The sequence below is a fragment of the Neomonachus schauinslandi genome, chromosome 13, assembly GCF_002201575.2.
Source record: "Neomonachus schauinslandi chromosome 13, ASM220157v2, whole genome shotgun sequence".
NCBI lineage: Eukaryota > Metazoa > Chordata > Mammalia > Carnivora > Phocidae > Neomonachus > Neomonachus schauinslandi.
This window is the reverse complement of record NC_058415.1, coordinates 14,283,778-14,303,802: the sequence shown is the minus strand read 5'-3', so window position 1 is coordinate 14,303,802 and position 20,025 is coordinate 14,283,778. Positions and strand designations below refer to the sequence as shown.

General features: G+C 41.2%; 2 protein-coding genes across 4 annotated transcripts in view; one reads left to right on the top strand and one right to left on the bottom strand.

Annotated features, from left to right (window-relative positions):
• The window catches only part of C13H9orf85 (chromosome 13 C9orf85 homolog), a 72,089-nt gene extending 55,551 nt beyond the window's left edge, over positions 1 to 16,538 (bottom strand). Inside the window, exon 1 of one of the 2 annotated variants that reach the window (XM_021694425.1) lies at positions 16,360 to 16,538. In XM_021694425.1, the coding sequence (XP_021550100.1) occupies positions 16,360 to 16,461 (102 nt within the window). In that variant the 5' untranslated portion in view covers positions 16,462 to 16,538. The remainder of the gene's footprint in view (positions 1 to 16,359) is intronic. The other variant, XR_002480575.2, reaches the window with a different exon arrangement.
• A 915-nt stretch (positions 16,539 to 17,453) lies between these two features.
• The window catches only part of ABHD17B (abhydrolase domain containing 17B, depalmitoylase), a 50,783-nt gene continuing 48,211 nt past the window's right edge, over positions 17,454 to 20,025 (top strand). Inside the window, exon 1 of one of the 2 annotated variants that reach the window (XM_021694311.1) lies at positions 17,454 to 17,546. The gene's annotated coding sequence lies outside the window, so the exon portion shown is untranslated. The remainder of the gene's footprint in view (positions 17,547 to 20,025) is intronic. The other variant, XM_021694312.1, reaches the window with a different exon arrangement.

The window sequence follows — 20,025 nt, the reverse complement described above, 5'->3', positions numbered from 1 at the left end:
CCTAAAACGTGTATAACGTGATAATGGAATATTAAGTCACCTAGAGAATAAGATGTTCAATATCTGCTTCTACACAGAAGAGAAATCCCACCCTTTTTTTTAAGATTTTATTTTTTAAAAAATTTCTACACCCAACATGGAGTTTGGAACTCACAACCCTGAGCTCAAGAGTCGCATGCTCTACCAACTGAGCTAGCCAGGTGCCCCCAAGTCCCACATTTTTTTTATTAACATATAATGTATTCTTTCAGGGGTACAGGTCCATGATTCATCACTCTTACACAATTCACAGCACTCACCATAGCACATAAAATCAGTATCACTATCAAAGTTGTAAACGCTGAGTGCCTATTATTTGTTCATATGATCTAGCACTGAAAATGTGGGATTGGGTCAAAAGATGAATGGATAAAGAAGATGTGGTGTATATATACAATGGAGTATTATGCAGCTATCAAAAAATGAAATCTTGCCGGGGCGCCTGGGTGGCTCAGTTGGTTGAGCGGCTGCCTTCGGCTCGGGTGATGATCCCAGGGTCCTGGAATCAAGCCCCGCATCGGGCTCCCTGCTCAGCGGAGAGCCTGCTTCTCCCTTTCCCTCTGCCTGCCACTCTGCCTACTTGTGCTCTCTAGCTCTCTGTCAAATAAATATTTTTTAAAAATCTTTAAAAAAAAATACGAAATCTTGCCATTTGCAAAGATGTGGATGGAACTAGAGGGTCTTATGCGAAGCGAAATAAGTCAATCAGAGAGAGACAATTATCATATGATCTCACTGATACGAAGAATTTGAGAAACAAGACAGAGGATCATAGGGTAAGGGAGGGAAAAATGAAACAAGACGAAACCAGAGAGGGAGACAACCATAAGAGACTCTTAATTTAAAATACTTCCCTTACAGCACTTTGTAGATCTTGCCCTATTTCTTTCTTTTTTTTTTTTTTTTTTACAAGTAGCAGATAGGAAGTCTGACACCTACAAAATTATAGTCGCTTTATGGGTAACCTCTTTTTTCCCTCTCTCTAGAAGCTAGTAGGAATTTCTTTCTGTCACAGAGTTCAAAAATTTCACCAAGATATGTCTAGAACCCTTCTATCTGAAGGCTTAAGATTTTCTTCAAGTTTGGGAAATTTGTGGGGTTTTTTTTCCTTACTTTTTTATCATTTCTTCCTCCTTGGCTTCTAGATTTCCTTTAGAAACATAGTGGCTTTCCTACCTCAATCCTCTGTATCTCAACTTTCATTTCATTATATCACTTTGGTCTTTCAGACTAGGTTTAGGATGAATCCACTGGCTTGATCACTAAATTACTCTTTATTCACTAATCACTAAATCATTCAATTACTCTTTATTCCTGACATAGTGCTATTTAGCCATCCTATTAAGAAGTTTGCATTTCTGAAACCACAGTTGTAGTTTTTTGTTTTTGTTTTAGTATATGTGCTGCCGAAGCGAGCACTTGTTTTTGTTTTTAAAGATTTTATTTATTTGAGAGAGTGAGCAAGCGAGCGAGAAAGAGAGAGAGAGAGAGAGAGTAAGCGAGGTGAGGAGCAGAGGGAGAAGCAGACTCTCTGCTGAGCAGGGAGCCCGACATGGGGCTCAATCCTGGGACTCCGGAATCACAAACTGAGCTGAAGGCAGCCGCTTAACTGACTGAGCCACCCAGACGCCCTGACAGTTATAGTTTTTAAGAAATGTCATTAAGTGGGCACCTGGGTGGCTCAGTCGGTTAAGCATCTGCCTTCAGCTCAGGTCGTGATCCCAGGGTCCTGGGATTGAGTCAAGCATCAGGCTCCCTGCTCTGCAAGGAGCCTGCCTCTCTCTCTCTCTGTCTCATGAATAAATAAATAAAATCTTAAAAAAAAAAAAAAAGAAATGTCATAAGCTTTTCTTTTTTTTAAAGATGCTTAACCATCTGAGCCACCCAGGCGCCCCAGTTTCTTTTTTAACAGCAGTCTTTGTTTTATGGATTTTGAAAGGGTTTTTTTTGTTTTTTGGATTTTGAAAGTTTTGAATGCTTAAGGATGGATACCAATTACACTTTTTAAAGTTCTCTTCTGTGTCTTATGTTACCTCTGTTAACTAGGAACGGGAAGTAGGGTTTCCAGTCATGTATCACGTGGTTTTGATTTTCCTAAAAAGTTTAGCACTTCATATACATAAATGAGGGCGTTGATCTGTACTGTACAATATGATAGCCACTATCCACATATGGCTATTTCAATTGAATTAAAGTTAAATTAAAATTTGGTTCCTTGGGGCGCCTGGGTGGCTCAGATGGTTAAGAGTCTGCCTTCGGCTCAGGTCATGATCCCAGGGTCCTAGGATCGAGCCACACATCTGGCTCCTGGCTCAGCGGGGAGCCTTCTTCTCCCTCTCCCTCTGCCTCTCCCCCTGCTCATGCTCTCTCTCTGTATCTCTGTGTCTCGAATGAATAAATAAAATCTTTTAAAAAATAAATAAATAAAATAAAACAAAGTAAAATTTGGTTCTTTATTTGTACTGTCCACATTTCAAATACTCAATAGGTACATGTGGCTAATGGCTACCATATTGGATAGCACTAATATAGCACATTTCCATCATCATAGAAAGTTCTTCCAGACAGTGCTGGTATAGAATAACCAGAATCAGATATAGGATGGGTTACTAAAGCAGAATTGAGGATCACTATTGCTCTGGAAATGAATTCAGCCTGGCTCTGGCTAATAGGATGAAAATTAACAGCTTGATAGCTTTTGCTTTAGTATGTACAATAAGTATATTACTTCCATGTATAGGGGTTCCTTGTTAAGCTTTGGGGTCAAAAATGATCAGGAATGTTGTTCTGTTTTATCTTTCATGGCATCTCCCCATTTTAGAGAGTTGTTCTTCTGACTTTATCTGGAGAGCAAACGTTAGAGAAAGCCACTTGATACAAAAAAATAAATCTTAAAAGAAAAAAAAACTAGACCTAGCATTATGTCCTATAAGCTTTCAAGTTTATGGGAAATATGACATCATATTATTCTAATGTCTTGTGATAAAGGTTAATGATGTAACACAGAACATTCACATATACAAGTATATACCATGATATCAAATATATTACTCAAATTGATGACTTCAGTGACATGAGTAATTTCAAAACAAACAAATCAGCCACCTGGTAAGAGAGGGCTGAGCATTTAATAATATATAAATCTTCACAGAACAACAAAGCATTTTTTTTTTTAAGATTTATTTATTTATTTGACAGAGACAGAGAGAGCAGGAACACAAGCAGGGGGAGTGGGAGAGGGAGAAGCAGGCTTCCCGCGGAGCAGGGAGCCTGATGCGGGACTCAATCCCAGGACCCCAGGATCATGACCTGAGCCGAAGGCAGACGCTTAACGACTGAGCCACCCAGGCACCCCAGAACAACAAAGCATTTAAAATCATCACCAGCTTAGTTTAGTATTTCACAGCCATGATGTTATAAATGGCATACAACACCAAATGACCTTCAAAACCAGACCTGATTAATATAAAGGTACAACAGAATTCTACTGCTGATAAAGCATCACTGAAAATTATTACACATACATAACTCCATCACCTATAAGAAATACATCCTTGTTAAGGAGACAAGACTCTGACAAAGCAAAAACAAATAAAAAAGAAAGTGTGTCGTACAATTTAGTTTCAAAAGAACAATGTGAATAATTAACTTTAGAATGTAAACCCAACTATTCCAACTAGAAATGAACTTGATAAAATATCCAAGAAAATGTCTACCAGGAAGTTCTAAAAATGTCATTCGGGGCACCTGGGTGGCTCAGTTGGTTGAGCGACTGCCTTCGGCTCGGGTCATGATCCTGGAGTCTCGGGATCGAGTCCCGCATCGGGCTCCCTGCTCAGCGGGGAGTCTGCTTCTCCCTCTGACCCTCCTCCCTCTCATGCTCTCTGTCTCTCGTTCTCTCTCTCTCTCAAATAAATAAATAAAATCTTAAAAAAAAAAATGTCATTCAACCTCATGAATAAACAGATAAATTAGAAGAGAATTAGGATTGAGGTGGAAATAATCAGCTCCAAAGCTATGGGAAAGTTCGAATTTACTCCTGATATTCTTAGAAGCCAAAAATCCAACAGAGACCAAGTTAATCATTGTTGGAAAACCAAATCACACCAATTTCTTTCAGCCCAAAAAAGTATTACAAGACGTTTTATTGTATATTTAAAGAGTTGAGATTATCCATCAGGATGCTTTTCTACACCCACTAATACTATCTCTGAAAAGAGAGGATGGTCAGCTGGGTACCTATGGTTCTCTCTCCTTTGCTTCCAAAGCTGTGACTTCAAAGTTGTTTTAAAATATTTCATATGCATCAAGATAATGGTAAATTTGAGGAGGAGAGTAGTAGTGACTAAGAGAGGCAAGTAGCATTCTCTTGATCTGTGTATCGGTTACATGACTATGTTCACTTCGTGAAAATTCACTGAACTCTATTAGAATTTTTGCACTTTCCTGTGTGTTTGTATGTTATACTTTAACAAAAGTTTATTAAGTGAAAATGCTCCATATTAGCCTTTTTCCACTTTTTAAAGTAGCTACTAGTGTGAGATTCCTAAATGAAGGAATCATATCCCACTCATCTTTTTGCTGGTGCTTGGTACATAGTAGAGGCTTAATAAAGACAGGTGAATTGACACAGACCAATAATTAATTGTACAATGTCAGTAAGAATTACTTGATTTCCATTCTTTCAACCCACATCATAGAACTACTTGTTATATGTCCATGAGTAGTTAAAAAAAATGCTTGAGTCCCTGTCCTCTGAGAGATAGATGGTATTTGTATACACATGTGTGAGAGAAAGGGAAAGAAGCCAAGATATAAATGTTAATAACTAATATGACACACACCATATGTGTGGTGAGGACAACAAATGCCATAGGGAAGGAGGGAGACATTCCAGTGGGATGAACCAGGAAAGGAATAACTGAAGGAGTAGCATGTGAGCATGACAAACATCTTAGTAAGATGAAGGAATGGACTAGCATTTACAGAATGCTTAACACTGCATGCCAGGTACCATGTGAGCATTTTTACAAACCTTACTCAATCCTTACAATACAGCTAAGCCCACTAAGACCGTAACAGACTGAAAACTTTGTGCAAGATCACACAGCCAGTAAATAGCATAGAATGTGACCTAAACTTTTGACTCCAAGATCAAGGTCTTTCTGCCACACCATGCTGCCACTGTCTTGAACAAGAGCTTGATATCTTTGGCCAAAAATCCAAAAGCTCACACAGGAAATCTGACAAAAACTGACAAGGAATTTTTTTCCTACCCAATGTATACACTTCAAAATATATTTATTCTTCAAAGTTACCTAATCAAAGCCAAATCAAAACAGACCACATTTACTTATAAAAATGATGGTCTAAATTGACAGTACTGAAATTTTAATTCACAGCTTGAGATCAATCCATTCAGCTATCCTTTTTGGTAAAAAGATTTTAGTCAACCACAGGCTTCTAATTAGAGAGACTATTACCTAAGAGTCGCTTTCATTCTTATGCTTTTGCTACCACATAATGTAATATGTTCATTTTGGCAATAAGCATAAATACCTATTTATAATCTTGTTTTAGAAAAAGACCTTCAAAGACTCATAGCCTCTTCTTGCCCTTCTCTCTTCATTTTAAGAGGACCTTCGCTCATTCATTCAAACATTACCGAGGAGCCTTCAATGTGTCAGGAACTCTTCCCTCAAAAATGAATAAGAGAAGCCTTGTTTTCAAAAGATTATTATTTTTTTTTAAAGATTTTTTTATTTATTCATTTGACAGAGAGAGAGATAGCGAGAGCAGGAACACAAGCAAGGGAGTGGCAGAGAGAGAAGCAGGCTTCCCTCAGAGCAAGGAGCCCGATGCGGGGCTCGATCCCAGGACCCTGGGATCATGACCTGAGCTGAAGGCAGACGCTCAACGACTGAGCCACCCAGGCACCCCAAAAGATTATTTAATGTAACAACAATTTTACCTGATCTTAATTTTGTTTCCAGATTAAACTCCTTCAACTTCCTGACCCACACACAACCTACAAACTCAACAGTACTCTTCTCCCTTTCTGCTTTATTCCATTCTTCTATCTCATTCCGTTCAACCTTTCCTTGACCCTTCATCCCCAAGCTGTACTATCTCCTTGAGGATGATACTGTATCAATTATTTCCTTTCCCTCCATTCCTTTCAGAACTACTATAGTACTCCCCTTGCCACAGCATTTAATACATTGTTATAATTATTTATTTACTTCATTCAACCCACCAGCTACCTACTGAATACTTCCTGTGTACCAAACCCTGGTCTACCCCTGGTCTAGGTATTAAGGATATAAAAAATATATATTTTCCCTGGTGAAAATCATATTCCAGGTGGACTATAAATAAGACAAACAAGTAAACAAACGATATGCCAGAACATACTGAGGTTATAAAAATTAACATAATTTAACAGTTCATAGTTTTGCTGATAAATTGAAACACAGGAGAAAAAAAAACACAGAATGTGAGAAAAAGGCCAAAAATCAAGGATGATTCTTATATTTTTGGTGTGAGGAACTGGGTAAATGATGGGGCTGTTTACAGAGTTGGAGAACACTGGAGGAAAAGGTTTGAGAGAGAAAGGTTAAGAGTTCTTTCTCTGCCATGTTAAACTTGAGATGCATTTTTTATATTCAAGAATAGAGGTCAAGTAGGTAGCTAAATATACAACTCTGCAGCTCAGGAGAGAGGTTGGCCTGGAGCTCCAGATGTGGAAGGTATGAGCATAAAGATGGTATTTAACACCATGGACTGAGACGAATGAAGAAATTATTTCAGAATTCAGATGAGTGTTCAAGAGGCAATGATACTAAGCAACTGAGAGAGATGAGGACAGACAATTATTAACCCAGGATTTGGCAATACAGACATCAATGACTTGACAAGAGGGGTTCTAGTGGAATGAGTACAAAAACTGTTTGAACAGGGATGGAAGCCATGGGATGTAAAGAAGTTGAGAACCTAGAGCTTTTCCATAGAGAGGAAGAAAGAAACAGGGTGAAGCTAGAAAAGAATATGGGTTCCACCCACCTAAGGAGGGTTGTTTTTTGTTTTCTGTTTTTTTTTTTTTCTTAAGAAATTGAAATAACCCACTGGAGATGGAAAGACTGATGATGCAGGACAAACTGGACAACAGAGGAGCCCTAAGCCTTTAAGTCCTTAGGTAGAGAACAGGGAATAAGCTCCAGGGTGCAAGTGGAGGGCCTAGTCTTTGGGAAGGACAGGCATTTTCATCCACTGTCACGGGAAGGCAAAGTATATTGGTACAGATGCAGGTGGTTTGGTAGATGTGATGGTGGAATAATAGAAAACTGGCTCAAAGCAGGGGTTCCATCAGGCAAGCACCACAGTGGGAAAGAAGGATAAGGCTGCTGAGGTATAGGCAAGAAGAAAAAGGTATACTGGTAGAACATGAATTCCGAGCTAGATAGGGAGGGGAAAAGGACATGAATGGGGTACAGTAAAAAGCAGAAAGGTTAATGGACAGGAGTATCTAAGGGAGTTCAAAAATATCGGGGCGCCTGGGTGGCTCAGTCGGTTAAGCATCTGCCTTCGGCTCAGGTCATGATCCCGAGGTCCTAGGATCGAGCCCCACTTTGGGCTCCCTGCTCTGTGGGAAGCCTTCTTCTCCCTCTCCCACTCCCTCTTCTCCCTCTCCCACTCCCCCTGCGAGAGGAGGTGTTCCCCCCTCACTGTGTCTCTCTAGGTCAAATAAATAAATAAATAAAATCTTTTAAAATATATATATATGTTTGAGGCATAAGGAAACTAGATAAGTAGATGGTGATCCGTTTTTCTAAAAAGTTTGTAAGTGGAGCAGTTACCAGCATTGAGAAAGTTTAAGGTTTGACCATAGGAATAGGTTTCTGGTGGGGGTGGGGGGAGGTCTAAAAGCTGAGGGATCAGATGTTGGATTATCCACGGGGATGTAACCATCACTAGGTATGATGACAGGATTTGTGGAAGTGAGCCAGGTACTGATGAGGAGGTATAACTAGGAGGCAATGACAGATCCAGAAGGGATAACAGTCTGATGGCATGTATTTCAAAAAAGGTGGGAGTTTTGAGCCAGAAAAAAAAAATGGACTGAAGCAGCACATGGGAGAAACAGTTCTAAATGGGAGGTGGGGCTGAAGATGTGGGGTGAACAAACATCATTACTTAAGGACTACAAGGAAACAGAGTTCCAGGGAATAGTCAGGTAGGGCAAGAAAGTGAAAGCAATTTTGTTCAACACTATGTCTCGATTTGATTACAATAAACTATTGATTCCAGGAGGCCAACTGGAGGGGCTAGGGGAGGGGCACTGAAAGGTTGGAAGACTGTGTCAGGTGAGGATATGCACAAAGCCAAATGAGGATAAATTTCCCAATAATAGCAGCTAACCTGGGAATCTCAGACTCTAATAAAAGATCAACCGAAACACCTTTTCTAAGCTTCATGAGAGTAGCTCAGGATCCTTCCAATAAGTTTTCTTTCTGTTTAAATTAGCAACTGAAGAATCCTAATAATTATCTTCATGTAGAGGGCCTTGCATACCTCAAAGAAGTTCAGAAAAAGAACGTTTATTTAATTCGTTCACTACATTTAAGCGCAATTTGGCCTGGAGTGATAAGGAAAATCTCAGAAAGGAATCTCAGGCGTGTTAGCTATTCCTTTATCCCCTTCTCATTTCACATCTTCCTTTCACAAAAGTCAACAATGGTGAGAAAAAGAGCAACCACGATTGAGGACAGAGTGAGCTGGCAACAGGGCTGTTCTGAGGACAAGCAGGATTCTCTACACACCTGCCTGTGACCTCACAAAACACTTGTGCAGATGTGGAAAGAGTCCGACGGCTTAAAATAACAAATACCACAACAGCCTCTAACTGTCAGCCCTGAGGTACTTTGTCCAACTGCACACCACTCCCTACCACAGTGTTTCTTTAACCAGAAAAACGACCCACTTGGGGGAGAGTTAATATAAATTATGACTTTCTCTCTCAGATGAACTAATTTACCTGGATGAAGAATTCTAGAATACTTTTTCTAACAGCGTATATTTAACTTTATGAAGAAACAAGTGTTGACAATATAATGATAAAACTTCATAATCCAATGGTGAGTACTATCCAACACATCAAATCAAGACAAATTAATTTCAGTCATCACTGTACAGAAAATGAAATGTCTAAAATATATAGTTGATGTAGAAAAAAGCCAATTATATTGTTATAGGCCTCATTTCAAGAAACACGCAGAATCACTTCATTGGCTTCAAGAGGAAGCACCATGGGAATGTAGATATATGGAATATCTCCAAGCGTGGATGGAATTATTTTTGTATGAAAGGGAGAGAAAATAAAAGGTAAATAATAAGAAGAATACAACACTTCTGAATACTAAAAATACCACAAAGGAAAAATTAAAGAGTGTCATTAGCATTACAACTTTTACTGAGTATAAGACCCTTATGCATATCATAATGCCCAGCACACCATAGATTGTCACCTTGTCAACTGAAAAAGCATGCTGAATTTAGTAACAAATCAACTGGGAGCAGGACTGATTTAACATAAATCCATTTAATAGACAGCATTGGTGAAATCTATCAAAGAACATTTCCCAATTTGGAAAAAGATCAAAGGGAGTCCCACGTGGTCTCTAGAGTCCCAGAGATGGTTAGCTGGAAACTACAGTGGATTCTATATCTGCCCCAGTGCAGATTTGTTCAAGACTACCCACTTGTTTTACTCTTCATTGTTGATACCAATTGATTGAGAAAGAACATTTATTCCCATGACTAGTGCTTCATCACTCACAAGGAAATTACTCACACCAGGGATTATCTGAACCAATCTGAGACTGTTCCCTAAAGTGCAATAGCTCTGGGCTAGGGGAGATAGAACAAAGATCCCATACCACTTAATTCTAAGCTATCTGGACAAAATGAGCTTTACCAATACCAGGACATCCTTTTCCACAGCAAGGTCTTATTCATTATTTACTCATTAATTACTTATTCATATACTAAATTACTATGATTCTTTCCTAGAGTGAAATTAGGAAAAAATGAGACCCAGGCTCAGTAATCTTATGCACAAAATCCACTTTGTAATGCTCATCTGTACTTTTCCTACAGAAAAACAAACTCAAGTGTCATGACTAGTGTTTATAAAGGAAAAATATTAAAATGCAATTATTAGAATTATTTTGACTTGTGGTTAGCTAAGATGCTCAATATATTAGAAAGTCAATTTGTTTTCTTTCGGGAAAAGTTAATAAAATTGTTTTTTTAAAAAGACTGATATAAGTAGTATTTCTATACCTTCCCCAAACAAAAATAAAACTTCATGACACTTGAGTGGTTAATCAGTTTTGCTATAATATCTATTTTTATTCTCTTTTTAAGATTTTATTTATTTGAGAGAGAGAGAAACAGATAGTGACAGAGATAGCGAGAGAGAGCACAAGTGGGGAGGAGAGGCAGAAGTAGGCTCCCGATGAGCAGGGAGCTCGACGTGGGGCTCAATCCCAAGACCCTGAGCTGAAGGCAGAAGCTTAACAGACTGAGCCACCCAGGCACCCCTATAATATCTATTTTTAATTAAGGTAAAATTTACATTGATGTCATGCACAGATTTTTGTTTTAAAGATTTATTTATTTATTTGAGAGAAAGAGAGAGAGAACATGAACTCAGATCAGGGGAGGAAGAGAGAGAGAGAATCTTTTAAGCAGATTCCACGTTGAGTGCAGAGCCTGATGCAGGGCTCAATCTCACGACCCAGGAGTTCATGACCTAAGCCAAAATCAAGAGTCGGACACTTAACTGACTGAGCCACCTAGGCACCCCTCAAGCACAGATTTTATTTTTTTTAAAGATTTTATTTATTTATTTGACAGAGAGAGAGACAGCGAGAGAGGGAACACAAGCAGGGGGAGTGGGAGAGGGAGAAGCAGGCTTCCCGCGGAGCAGGGAGCCCGATGCGGGGCTCGATCCCAGGAGCCCGGGATCATGACCCGAGCCGAAGGCAGACGCTTAACGACTGAGCCACCCAGGCGCCCCTCCAGCACAGATTTTAATTAACAATTCAATGATTTCTAGTGAATGTATTCATTCTTGTGATCTTCACATTTCCATCACTCCAGAAAGTTTTCCTGAGGCCCTTACAGTCAATCCCCCCCACCACCAAAGGCAACCACTGCTCTGATTTCTATAGTTGGAAGAAACACCTGGTTCCTTTCCTTCCACACAATGTTTTTGAGATTCGTCCACAATGCACACAATGCATGCAAACAATGCACGTATCAGTAGTTCATTTTTTTTCTAATAGCAGAGTAGCATGCCATTGTATGATTGACACAATCTGCTTATCTATTCTCCTGTTGATAGATATTTGGGTGTTTGTGGGGGGGGTTTTTTCCAGTTTTTGGCTATTGTGAATAAAGTTGCTTGTAAACACAGAATCCTGTTCCGCTGTAAATGTAATCATACCACCTTCAACTTAAGACAGCTTTCTGCCTAACCAGAAGCTGAGGGATCTGACTGTATAAGCATCACAGGAAGGGAGTGAAAGGAGCCCCACCTCTGCCACGGAGCCCTGGCTGAACGGATGGGACCTACCCCAACGAGCCCACATCCGTGATACGTGACACGACAGGCAGTCACACCTGGTGAGGAGAGACTCTTTCTCTGGAACATTTCAAACACGTAGTGTTTAGGGGCAGTGGCAATAAAGTGCATCTCTGTTCTGACCCTAATGTGGTGTCACACTGCTTCTATTACACACAAACATGCAGTATTCAAAAACAACATTGGAAAAAAAATAAATGAAACAAGGCAACACACACACATACACCCCCCCAACAACACTGGGGCACCTGGCTGGCTCCATCAATAGAGCATCCAACTCTTGATCTCAGAGTAGTGAGAAGCCCCACATTGGGTGTAGAGGTTACTTAAGAACAACAACAACAACTGTAACACACATACACAAAAAAGGGGTTTGATTTACTTGTCTTTTGAGGTCTCCTAGCACAGACATCACCTAATGAATGGCTAGCCATGTGCTAGTTATGTAACTTGGGTAGACACATCACTTACCACTAAGTCCTAACTTCCCAATATACAGAGTAAGATAATTATAGCATCTACCTTAGGGTCATTTTTTTTTAAAGATTTTATTTATTTATTTGAGAGAAAGAGAGGGATCATGCACACGTGAGCGGAAGCAAGGGGCAGAGGGAGAGGGAGAGAGAATCCCAGGCAGACTCTGTACCAAGTGCAGAGCCAACACGGGGCTCAATCCCAAAGCACCGAGATCATGACCTGAACTGAAATCAAGAGTTGGATGCTCAACCGACTGCGCCACCTCAGTGCCCCTTAGGGTCATTTTGAAGATCAAAATTAGATGATGTATATCAAGAATGTGTAGTGGCTAACACACTTAAGAATACAAATACTAGTTACTGCTAACAAAACTTTATTCCCAAAACGATTTAGAGAGTATAGCCTCAGATTTTCATTTTCTTTTTCCATTTGAAGGTAAAGACCAGAGTTTCCCCCAAATGAGTGTTTCTCCCAAAATTAGTTCAAAATCATTATGCATTATGCAAACCAAAGGGTTCCCTAACCAAGCAAGTTTTGGTTAAATAACTTTTTTTACACTGCAAAACTTCTCAGTGTTGTATGCCAAAGTACACTACGAACCCTAAAAGCGAGACCCAGAATGTACTATTTCCAAAGTAACTGAACCATGAAACTGACTCCTGCCTTAGGGAGAAGATGTGATCCTGGCGCACTTTGGAAAATGCTAATAAAAACAACACTAACTACATATATAAAACAAACAGTATTCTTAAGAAGGATATATGGTCTTCCCACTTCATTTACTCAAATGCTCTCCATCCTTTAGATCTCAGGGAAGCCTTCTTTAAGCCTCTAAACTTAATCAAGACTTCCTGCTAGGGGCGCATGACCTCAGGGTCCTGGGATCAAATCCAGAATCTCATTGGGTTCCCTGCTCAGCGGGAAGCCTACTTCTCCCTCTCCTGCTGCTCCCCCTGCTTGTGCTTTCTCTCTTTCTGTCAAATGAATAAATGAAAAATCTTTAAAAAAAAAAAAAAAGACTTCCTGCTTGATACCCTCAAGTTTCCTTAGACTCTTCCTTCAGCGCCCTTACTGCGATTTCTATTAACATAGTTGAAAAATTATTTGATTACTACTTTTATGTAGCCCACCAAACTATATTATGCTCAACCCTATACCTCTAGAATCTAGCACAGTGTTTGGCGCCAGATAATAGATGTGGAACAAATATGTGAATCCAAGAATTTTACAGCAGCTTTGCCACAGCAATAAACTGAAAACAATCCAAGCATTTACTAACAAGAAATTAAGGTATTCTACATTTATATTATATTAGACAGCCATTAAAAAGACTGAGCTTAATCTCTGTATTCTGACATACCCACTTTAATTGAATAAGAAAAAAATGTACTTTATTACATATATACTATATTGTGCATAGATACCTAAAAACACACACAAATTGTTAACAAAAAAAAAATTGTTAACAGTGACTACATTTGAAGAGGGATAGGACTGGGAAAAGGTACTTTCACTTTATACATTTCTCTATTTTCAATATTCTCCAAGAAGTACACAATTCTTTTTAATTAATTGCTTTGAGCAACTGCAAGTCTATATAAATTACCATACGCTTTAGGCTCAGTTCATATTTGTATGACTATTTCTCAAAGATATTTTTGTAATGATCCCTATAGCAATCTTGAGAAGTAAATAGGACAAGAGATAGCAGTAACCCCGTATTGTAAATTAAAAGCTAGAGGTAAACTGCCTAACATAACAAAGCAAAATAAACAACAGAACTGAGGCTAACGTGGATCTTTTTTCTTAGGCCAATGTTCTTTTAATTACACATCACTGCCTTTCCAGAAAGGGACACAAGGCAGCCTTGAAACAAACAACATTTTAGAACTAAACCACTAGAAGAGATTTAAACCTATTCCATCTCGACAAGTCATGAGAGGACACTGCAGGCCAATGGCCATGGAGGCCTCTTTTAAATAACCCCAGGGAAAGGGAGGTTACAAAATCCTAGTGCATGCTTCTATTAGACAACTCCCTTATATTCAACTGAAATCTCTCTGTAACTTTAACCTTTTGGTTCAAGTTTAGCCATTTGGAAGGCTACAGAATAAGCTTCTCTTCTTCTGGAGTATATTCAAACATATGAAGACAGCTATCACCTGTGTCCTTTTGAGAATGGGTGCTTTACTTAGACAAACTTCCCAACAGAACATCTATCATTATCCAACTGGTTGGCAGAAAAGGGATACTATCATGCAGGACTCCCACAAACTCATGAGGTACAAATAGGCAATTGTCACTACAGTCTTTTAAGGAGAGTTAGAGAACCATGCACTCTCACCACTCCTTTGTTGGATGGCACTGAATCAAACAGCTTTCTGGTATAAAGCATAGGAATGAAGATGGGGTCAGACAAAATCTTGGCTTTAGATAGCTGCACATAGCTGGTTCAAGAATTTGCTATGAACAGAGCCAATTATTACTCCTCCATTAGAAAGATGATCAACCTGATCTTCCTCAGTAAAATATTTCTTGCTGTTTTGGTCAGATTCTCCAATAACAAAACCCCTGCTCATTCTACCAATGGACAAATGAGACTACCTCAGGATTTAAAAGATGCAAAGAAACTGATGATAAAAGTTATAAAATGAAACTTTGTGAATGAATTTGAGATTCATGAAAAGATTTCAGAGGGTAATGACATGGTTGTTAGAGAACACCAAGAAAATGAACAATGAAAAGTACAAGAAGTACAAGTTCAAGAAGTCTTATACTTACAACTACAAGAGGTAGAGGAAGCTACATTGTAGCTAAACATTTATTAAAACTGCTTTTTACCATCTGATGAAAACCAATCAGAATTAAATGCTTGTGCAAAAGCTCAGAGCAAAAATACAGGACAAGGGCGCCTGGGTGGCTCAGTTGGTTGGGCGACTGCCTTCGGCTCAGGTCATGATCCCGGAGTCCCTGGATCGAGTCCCGCATCGGGCTCCCTGCTCGGCGGGGAGTCTGCTTCTCCCTCTGACCCTCCCCCCTCTCATGTGCTCTCTCTCTCATTCTCTCTCTCTCAAATAAATAAATTAAAAATCTTAAAAAAAAAAAATACAGGACAAGACAGGCATCTATTTGGAATAGCACAGCTTTTTATCCTGGTTTACCTATTAATGAGCACAAACGTGGGAAAGTCTTCCCAAATGCTGCTGCAGGTTTTCTTTCTGAATGTGAGCCTAAATAAGGGAAAGGAGAGGTCCTCTGAGCACCCAGTTGAAAATATCCCTCCTTACCCTTCCTCACTGAGCTATCTTGCACTTCGAGTTTATCGTAATTTGTAATTATGTCTCTCTGTGCCTGCTTGTTATCCAATGACCCAAAAGAATATAAGCTCTACTCTTCTTAACACTGCAAACACAGGAACATAGGGTTTTGTACATGGAGGGTGCTCATTAAATATTTAGAAGGTAAGTGAAGACAGAAAAAAAAAGATCACAAATTACCATAAACAGTTTACTTTCCTTTCTTATTCAATGTTGAGAAATTAATCACCTAATGGACAATTACGATCCAGACCAAAGCATACGTCATTTAGTTCAGCCTCACAACAAAAGTCTGACTTTTCGTCCAGGTCACAGAAACCCTCCTAAAGAAGTAAATGACTTATAACCAACAAAACAAGAATTTTTACATTAGCCAAATAATTTGATCCTCAAAACAATCTTACAAAAGAGACAGTTATGTTGGTGAGGACACTGGGGCTAAGAGCTCTTAATCCTTCACATCCTCCCTACAAACCTATGGGCTTGTAGTTCCCACAAAGAAATAGTGGCTGCATAAACTTGGTGCAAACTTTGAGAGACACTCGTGCCATAATCCTCGTTTCCTACTGCAAATACGTGATCCAGATGGGAACCGTTCAACAGCTCAGTTCTCCATTTGCATTTTAGGTTTTGATGAGGGTCCCGTTCACTCTATGTAATTGGTTAAATGTTGACCGCCAAATATATTTATGAGGAGATAACACGTCCAGGTCAAAGAAAGGGCGTGGGAATATCATTTTAGAAAAGGTTGCATTGCAGCCAAAACTAACTCTGGGCTGCGGTCCACAATCGCTCTCTCCCAACTCCTCTCATTTCCTCTCCCCTTCACTGAACCATTCCTTCCTAGAGTCAGATTTGGTGCAACAGGCAGGTTCCTACCTTGGTCTGAACACTCTTATCAAACTTGTCATTTTTGAAGCTAAACGTATTCTGGTGCCTCTGAGGCCTGGAACGAGCCACGTTCCCTTTCTGGGAGCTCATCGTAGAAACCACAATCACCTCGCGCTGGTACAAGGAAGACGCGAGGAAAACCAACACGGCAGGAACTATCCCACGGAGTCCCCGCTTCTGTCACTGACCCGGAAGGAACTTATCCAGCCTTTCCGCCCCCGCCCCCGTCAGCCCACGTGACTCATCGCGGAGGTCAAAGGACTCCCTCTGGTCAGTCAAAACCCTCAATGTTCTTCCACGCGGCCCAGTCTCGACTCATCCCCCTCCGCGCAGCCTCTCTCTCAATCCCGGCGTCTAAATCCCGCTTCCTTCGAAGCGAGAATTCCCCCATTGGTCCGAACGTGGCAGTCCATCAAGGCGGAGAGGCAGGAGCCTTTGCTTTGATTGGTTCTTCTTTTCCGCAATCCCCGCCTCCTGCCGACCCAGCTCAGCCTCTCCAGGCTCCCGACTCCGCTGGGCGTCTTGTGATTGGTTGAAGTCCGGCTAAGCTGCGCTGCGTCCCTCCCCCGGCCCGCTCGCAGGCTGGAGCCCGGGTCAGCTTGGCATCTTCCTCCAGTCAGTGACCAACTCCTGCCTTAGCGAGGATTTTGCTCGCCCCCTCGGTTCCCCTCCAGCCTTCCTCCCGCCACCAGAGCTAGCCCCGCGGTGGCAGGCTGAGGAGGAGCAAAGAAAGGAAGGTTAAAGAGAAGAAAGACCTGGCTGGGTCTGGGTGGTGTCTGCAGTGCCAGAAAGGGAGGTGGCGGCGGCGGCGGCTGCGACCACGGCCGCGCGGGACGTGAGGCCCGAGAGCAGCCGACAGCGGCGGCCGCTCCAGAGCCTCGCGCCGGGGCCGTTAGTCAGCAGAACGCGAGCCCGTGTGGAGGAGCAGGGCCGGCGCGAGGCGAGACTCGAGAGCGCGAGCCGGCCCCCTCGGGCGCCGCCGTCCTTCCTCGTCCCGGCGCAGGGGGCTGCAGCCCTCGTCCCCCCTCCTCGGCCGCGCCCGCCCGCAGGCCGGGAGAGTCCGGCGGCGGCGGCAGCAGCAACGTGGGTCGCACCTTGTGGAGGACAGCGCGTCGGCAGAGGCTATCTCCCGGCCCTTTCTTCCCGACACCTTGGCCGCGGCCCCTGAGGTGCAGGTGCGTGGGGCCGCGGCGGGCCAGGCGCTGCGGCCGGGCTCGGGGAGGGGGCGGTAGGCCCGGAGCCGCAGCGCGGGAGGGACGAACCCGGGCCGGGAAGGGGGAGGGGAACGGGAGGCGTCTTTGTTGTTGGCGACCGGGATCCCTCTCGGCGGCGGCGAAAGGCGGGGAAGCCGCTTCGGATCCGGTCTGGTTTTGGTTTCTCTGGTGGTTCCGTGAAGGGGAGAGGTAGGAGAGTCCCTGCGAGCGAGGGCTACGGGAGTCTGGGGACGGGAGAGAGACGGAAAGCCGGACTGAGAAAGGTCTTAGGTCCTCCTGGCGCAGAAGGGTCTCGTTTCACTTGTTTTGCTTTTCTCCCCGTGGACAGAAAGATGGGGTCAGCTTCACATTCTCCTCCCTGGCTCCCTGTGGGGTTGGCGATGCCCGAAAGCTTTCTCCTGAATGTCCTCGTGTGTGCCAGCCTCGATCTGAGATCGAATCGGCCCCGTTCTCGATGATTTGTGTTCCCGGAGGGCCGTCTTAGGGTTCTTTTTCTCTGGGTGGCTCAATTTGAATCTTAACCTGTTTCCGAACCCTAGATTGGGCTCCTCGGTAACTGCTTTTGAGTTGGAAAATGAGAGGTTTTGTTTGGAAATTTTTTTTAACCCTGAAACGAAAGTTCTGTCGAGTTCGAATGTATCGTTGTGAAGCCCCCCCCCCGCCCCGCCAAAGAAAAGTGAGTTTAACCTCCGCTTTTTGTTTAAAAAAAAAAAAGTTCAGAGCTTTGATCCTTGGGGAGATTTCTGCCAATGCCAGACACAGTTTTTGGTTGTTTTTTTTTTTAAACGATGCTTTGATAGAAGTCTACGTGAGGTGGGCTTGATAAGCAAAAAGATGAATAACGGAATACAGAGAGGGTGACCTTTAAATTTTGGCTGTTTATGGAAAGGTGTTTTCTGTTTAATATATTTCGTAATATATATGCATATAATACCTCATCTGCAAGATGATTCATTGATTTTTTTTTTTTTTAAGGCTCCAATACATAAAAAGAATTTTGGAGATCTTGTGTCAGCATTTGGAACTGCCTAATGAGCCTGAGTAAAAAGTCAGGTACATGTTGTAATAGCGTGTATCTGTTTACATTAACAAGAAAAGTTACAGTAAAATGAACTTTTCTCCATAGTTTGTCTCTTCATATTTTGATGGCATAAACTCATTTGTGTAACATATCTAGTATCTAATCGTAACCAAGATTTTAATAATCATAATTACCAGTGTTCTTACTAGGGACTGCCCAACTCTAGTTGGTTAATTTTTGTGAGAGTAGAGGTGGTGGCTTAAAGAACAGGAGAGATAGCCATGTTTCAACTTAATAAAAGAAATAAAATGCCTGTTGTGCGGTAATTGCTGTATTATTTGAGGTCCGTGAGCAAATGAATAGCACCCTCACCTCAATATTTTGACCTCTCTTTTCTCCTGCTCTAGTATTAATAAGGTTAATTGGGAAGGATAGGATTAGATTTTTAGCAGGCTAGGCAGTTTTAATTTTGTCCCGTGCTGTGCAGGACTGTAGTTGGTAAGTGGCTTGTTTCCTTGAGTATCTTTGCCCATTTTGAAATATGTATGAAATGATATCTGACAAAGAATTTGTTTCCTGTGACAAACAAAATTATCATAAAACATCATGGCAAAATAATGTCTTTGATAACTTTATGAGCACAGAACAACTAAGCAATTAGTGTCCCAAGTTCTGTCACTGAATTGGTCTACAAACTCAAGCAATCTGAGTCAGTTTCTCCATCTGTAATATAGGGCCAATAAAATGTGTTACCTGCACATTTTATAGAAAGGGCAGTGAGAACCAACAGTTACTTTGATTATGTGACATTGATTTAGTTTATTAATAAGAGTACTTTTCGATGCACATCTCTTATTTTGGTATTATGAATTTCAATTCTTTGGTGAAGAATTAGCCTAAGGAAATATAGTTATAATAGGGAGAATGCCTATCCTGTGTGCCATCATCTAAGAATTGATAACTCAGAATTTCCTCCATGTTAAGATTTGTGTCAATATCCTTAGAATCAGTGATGATGAGAAAATAGAGAGTGACGAATTGGCTTGGTTGGTTTCTTTACTGGTAGATTTTATTTCTAGTATATCCAAGTTTTTGTTCTTAATTCTCAAAACTTACTTCTACCTTTCCTACCCTGTTAACAAATTGTCATATATGTATTGCCGTATATTATGCCTCTCAACCCTAGCCTTGTGAGTTGGGGAGGAAAAGTGATGTTTTATGACATTTTTACAGATAAAATAAAGCCCAGAGAAGTTAATTCTTTGAATTGCCTAAAGCTACATAATTTGTAAGAAGCAGAACCTGGGTTTTCGGACTTCTAGCCCTGAATCCTTTGCTTTGGAGCAGTGTTTTCCAAACAGCTGTTTGGACCCAACAGTTTTTGCCAATTCAGATGAAATGAGAACAATATAAGTATTG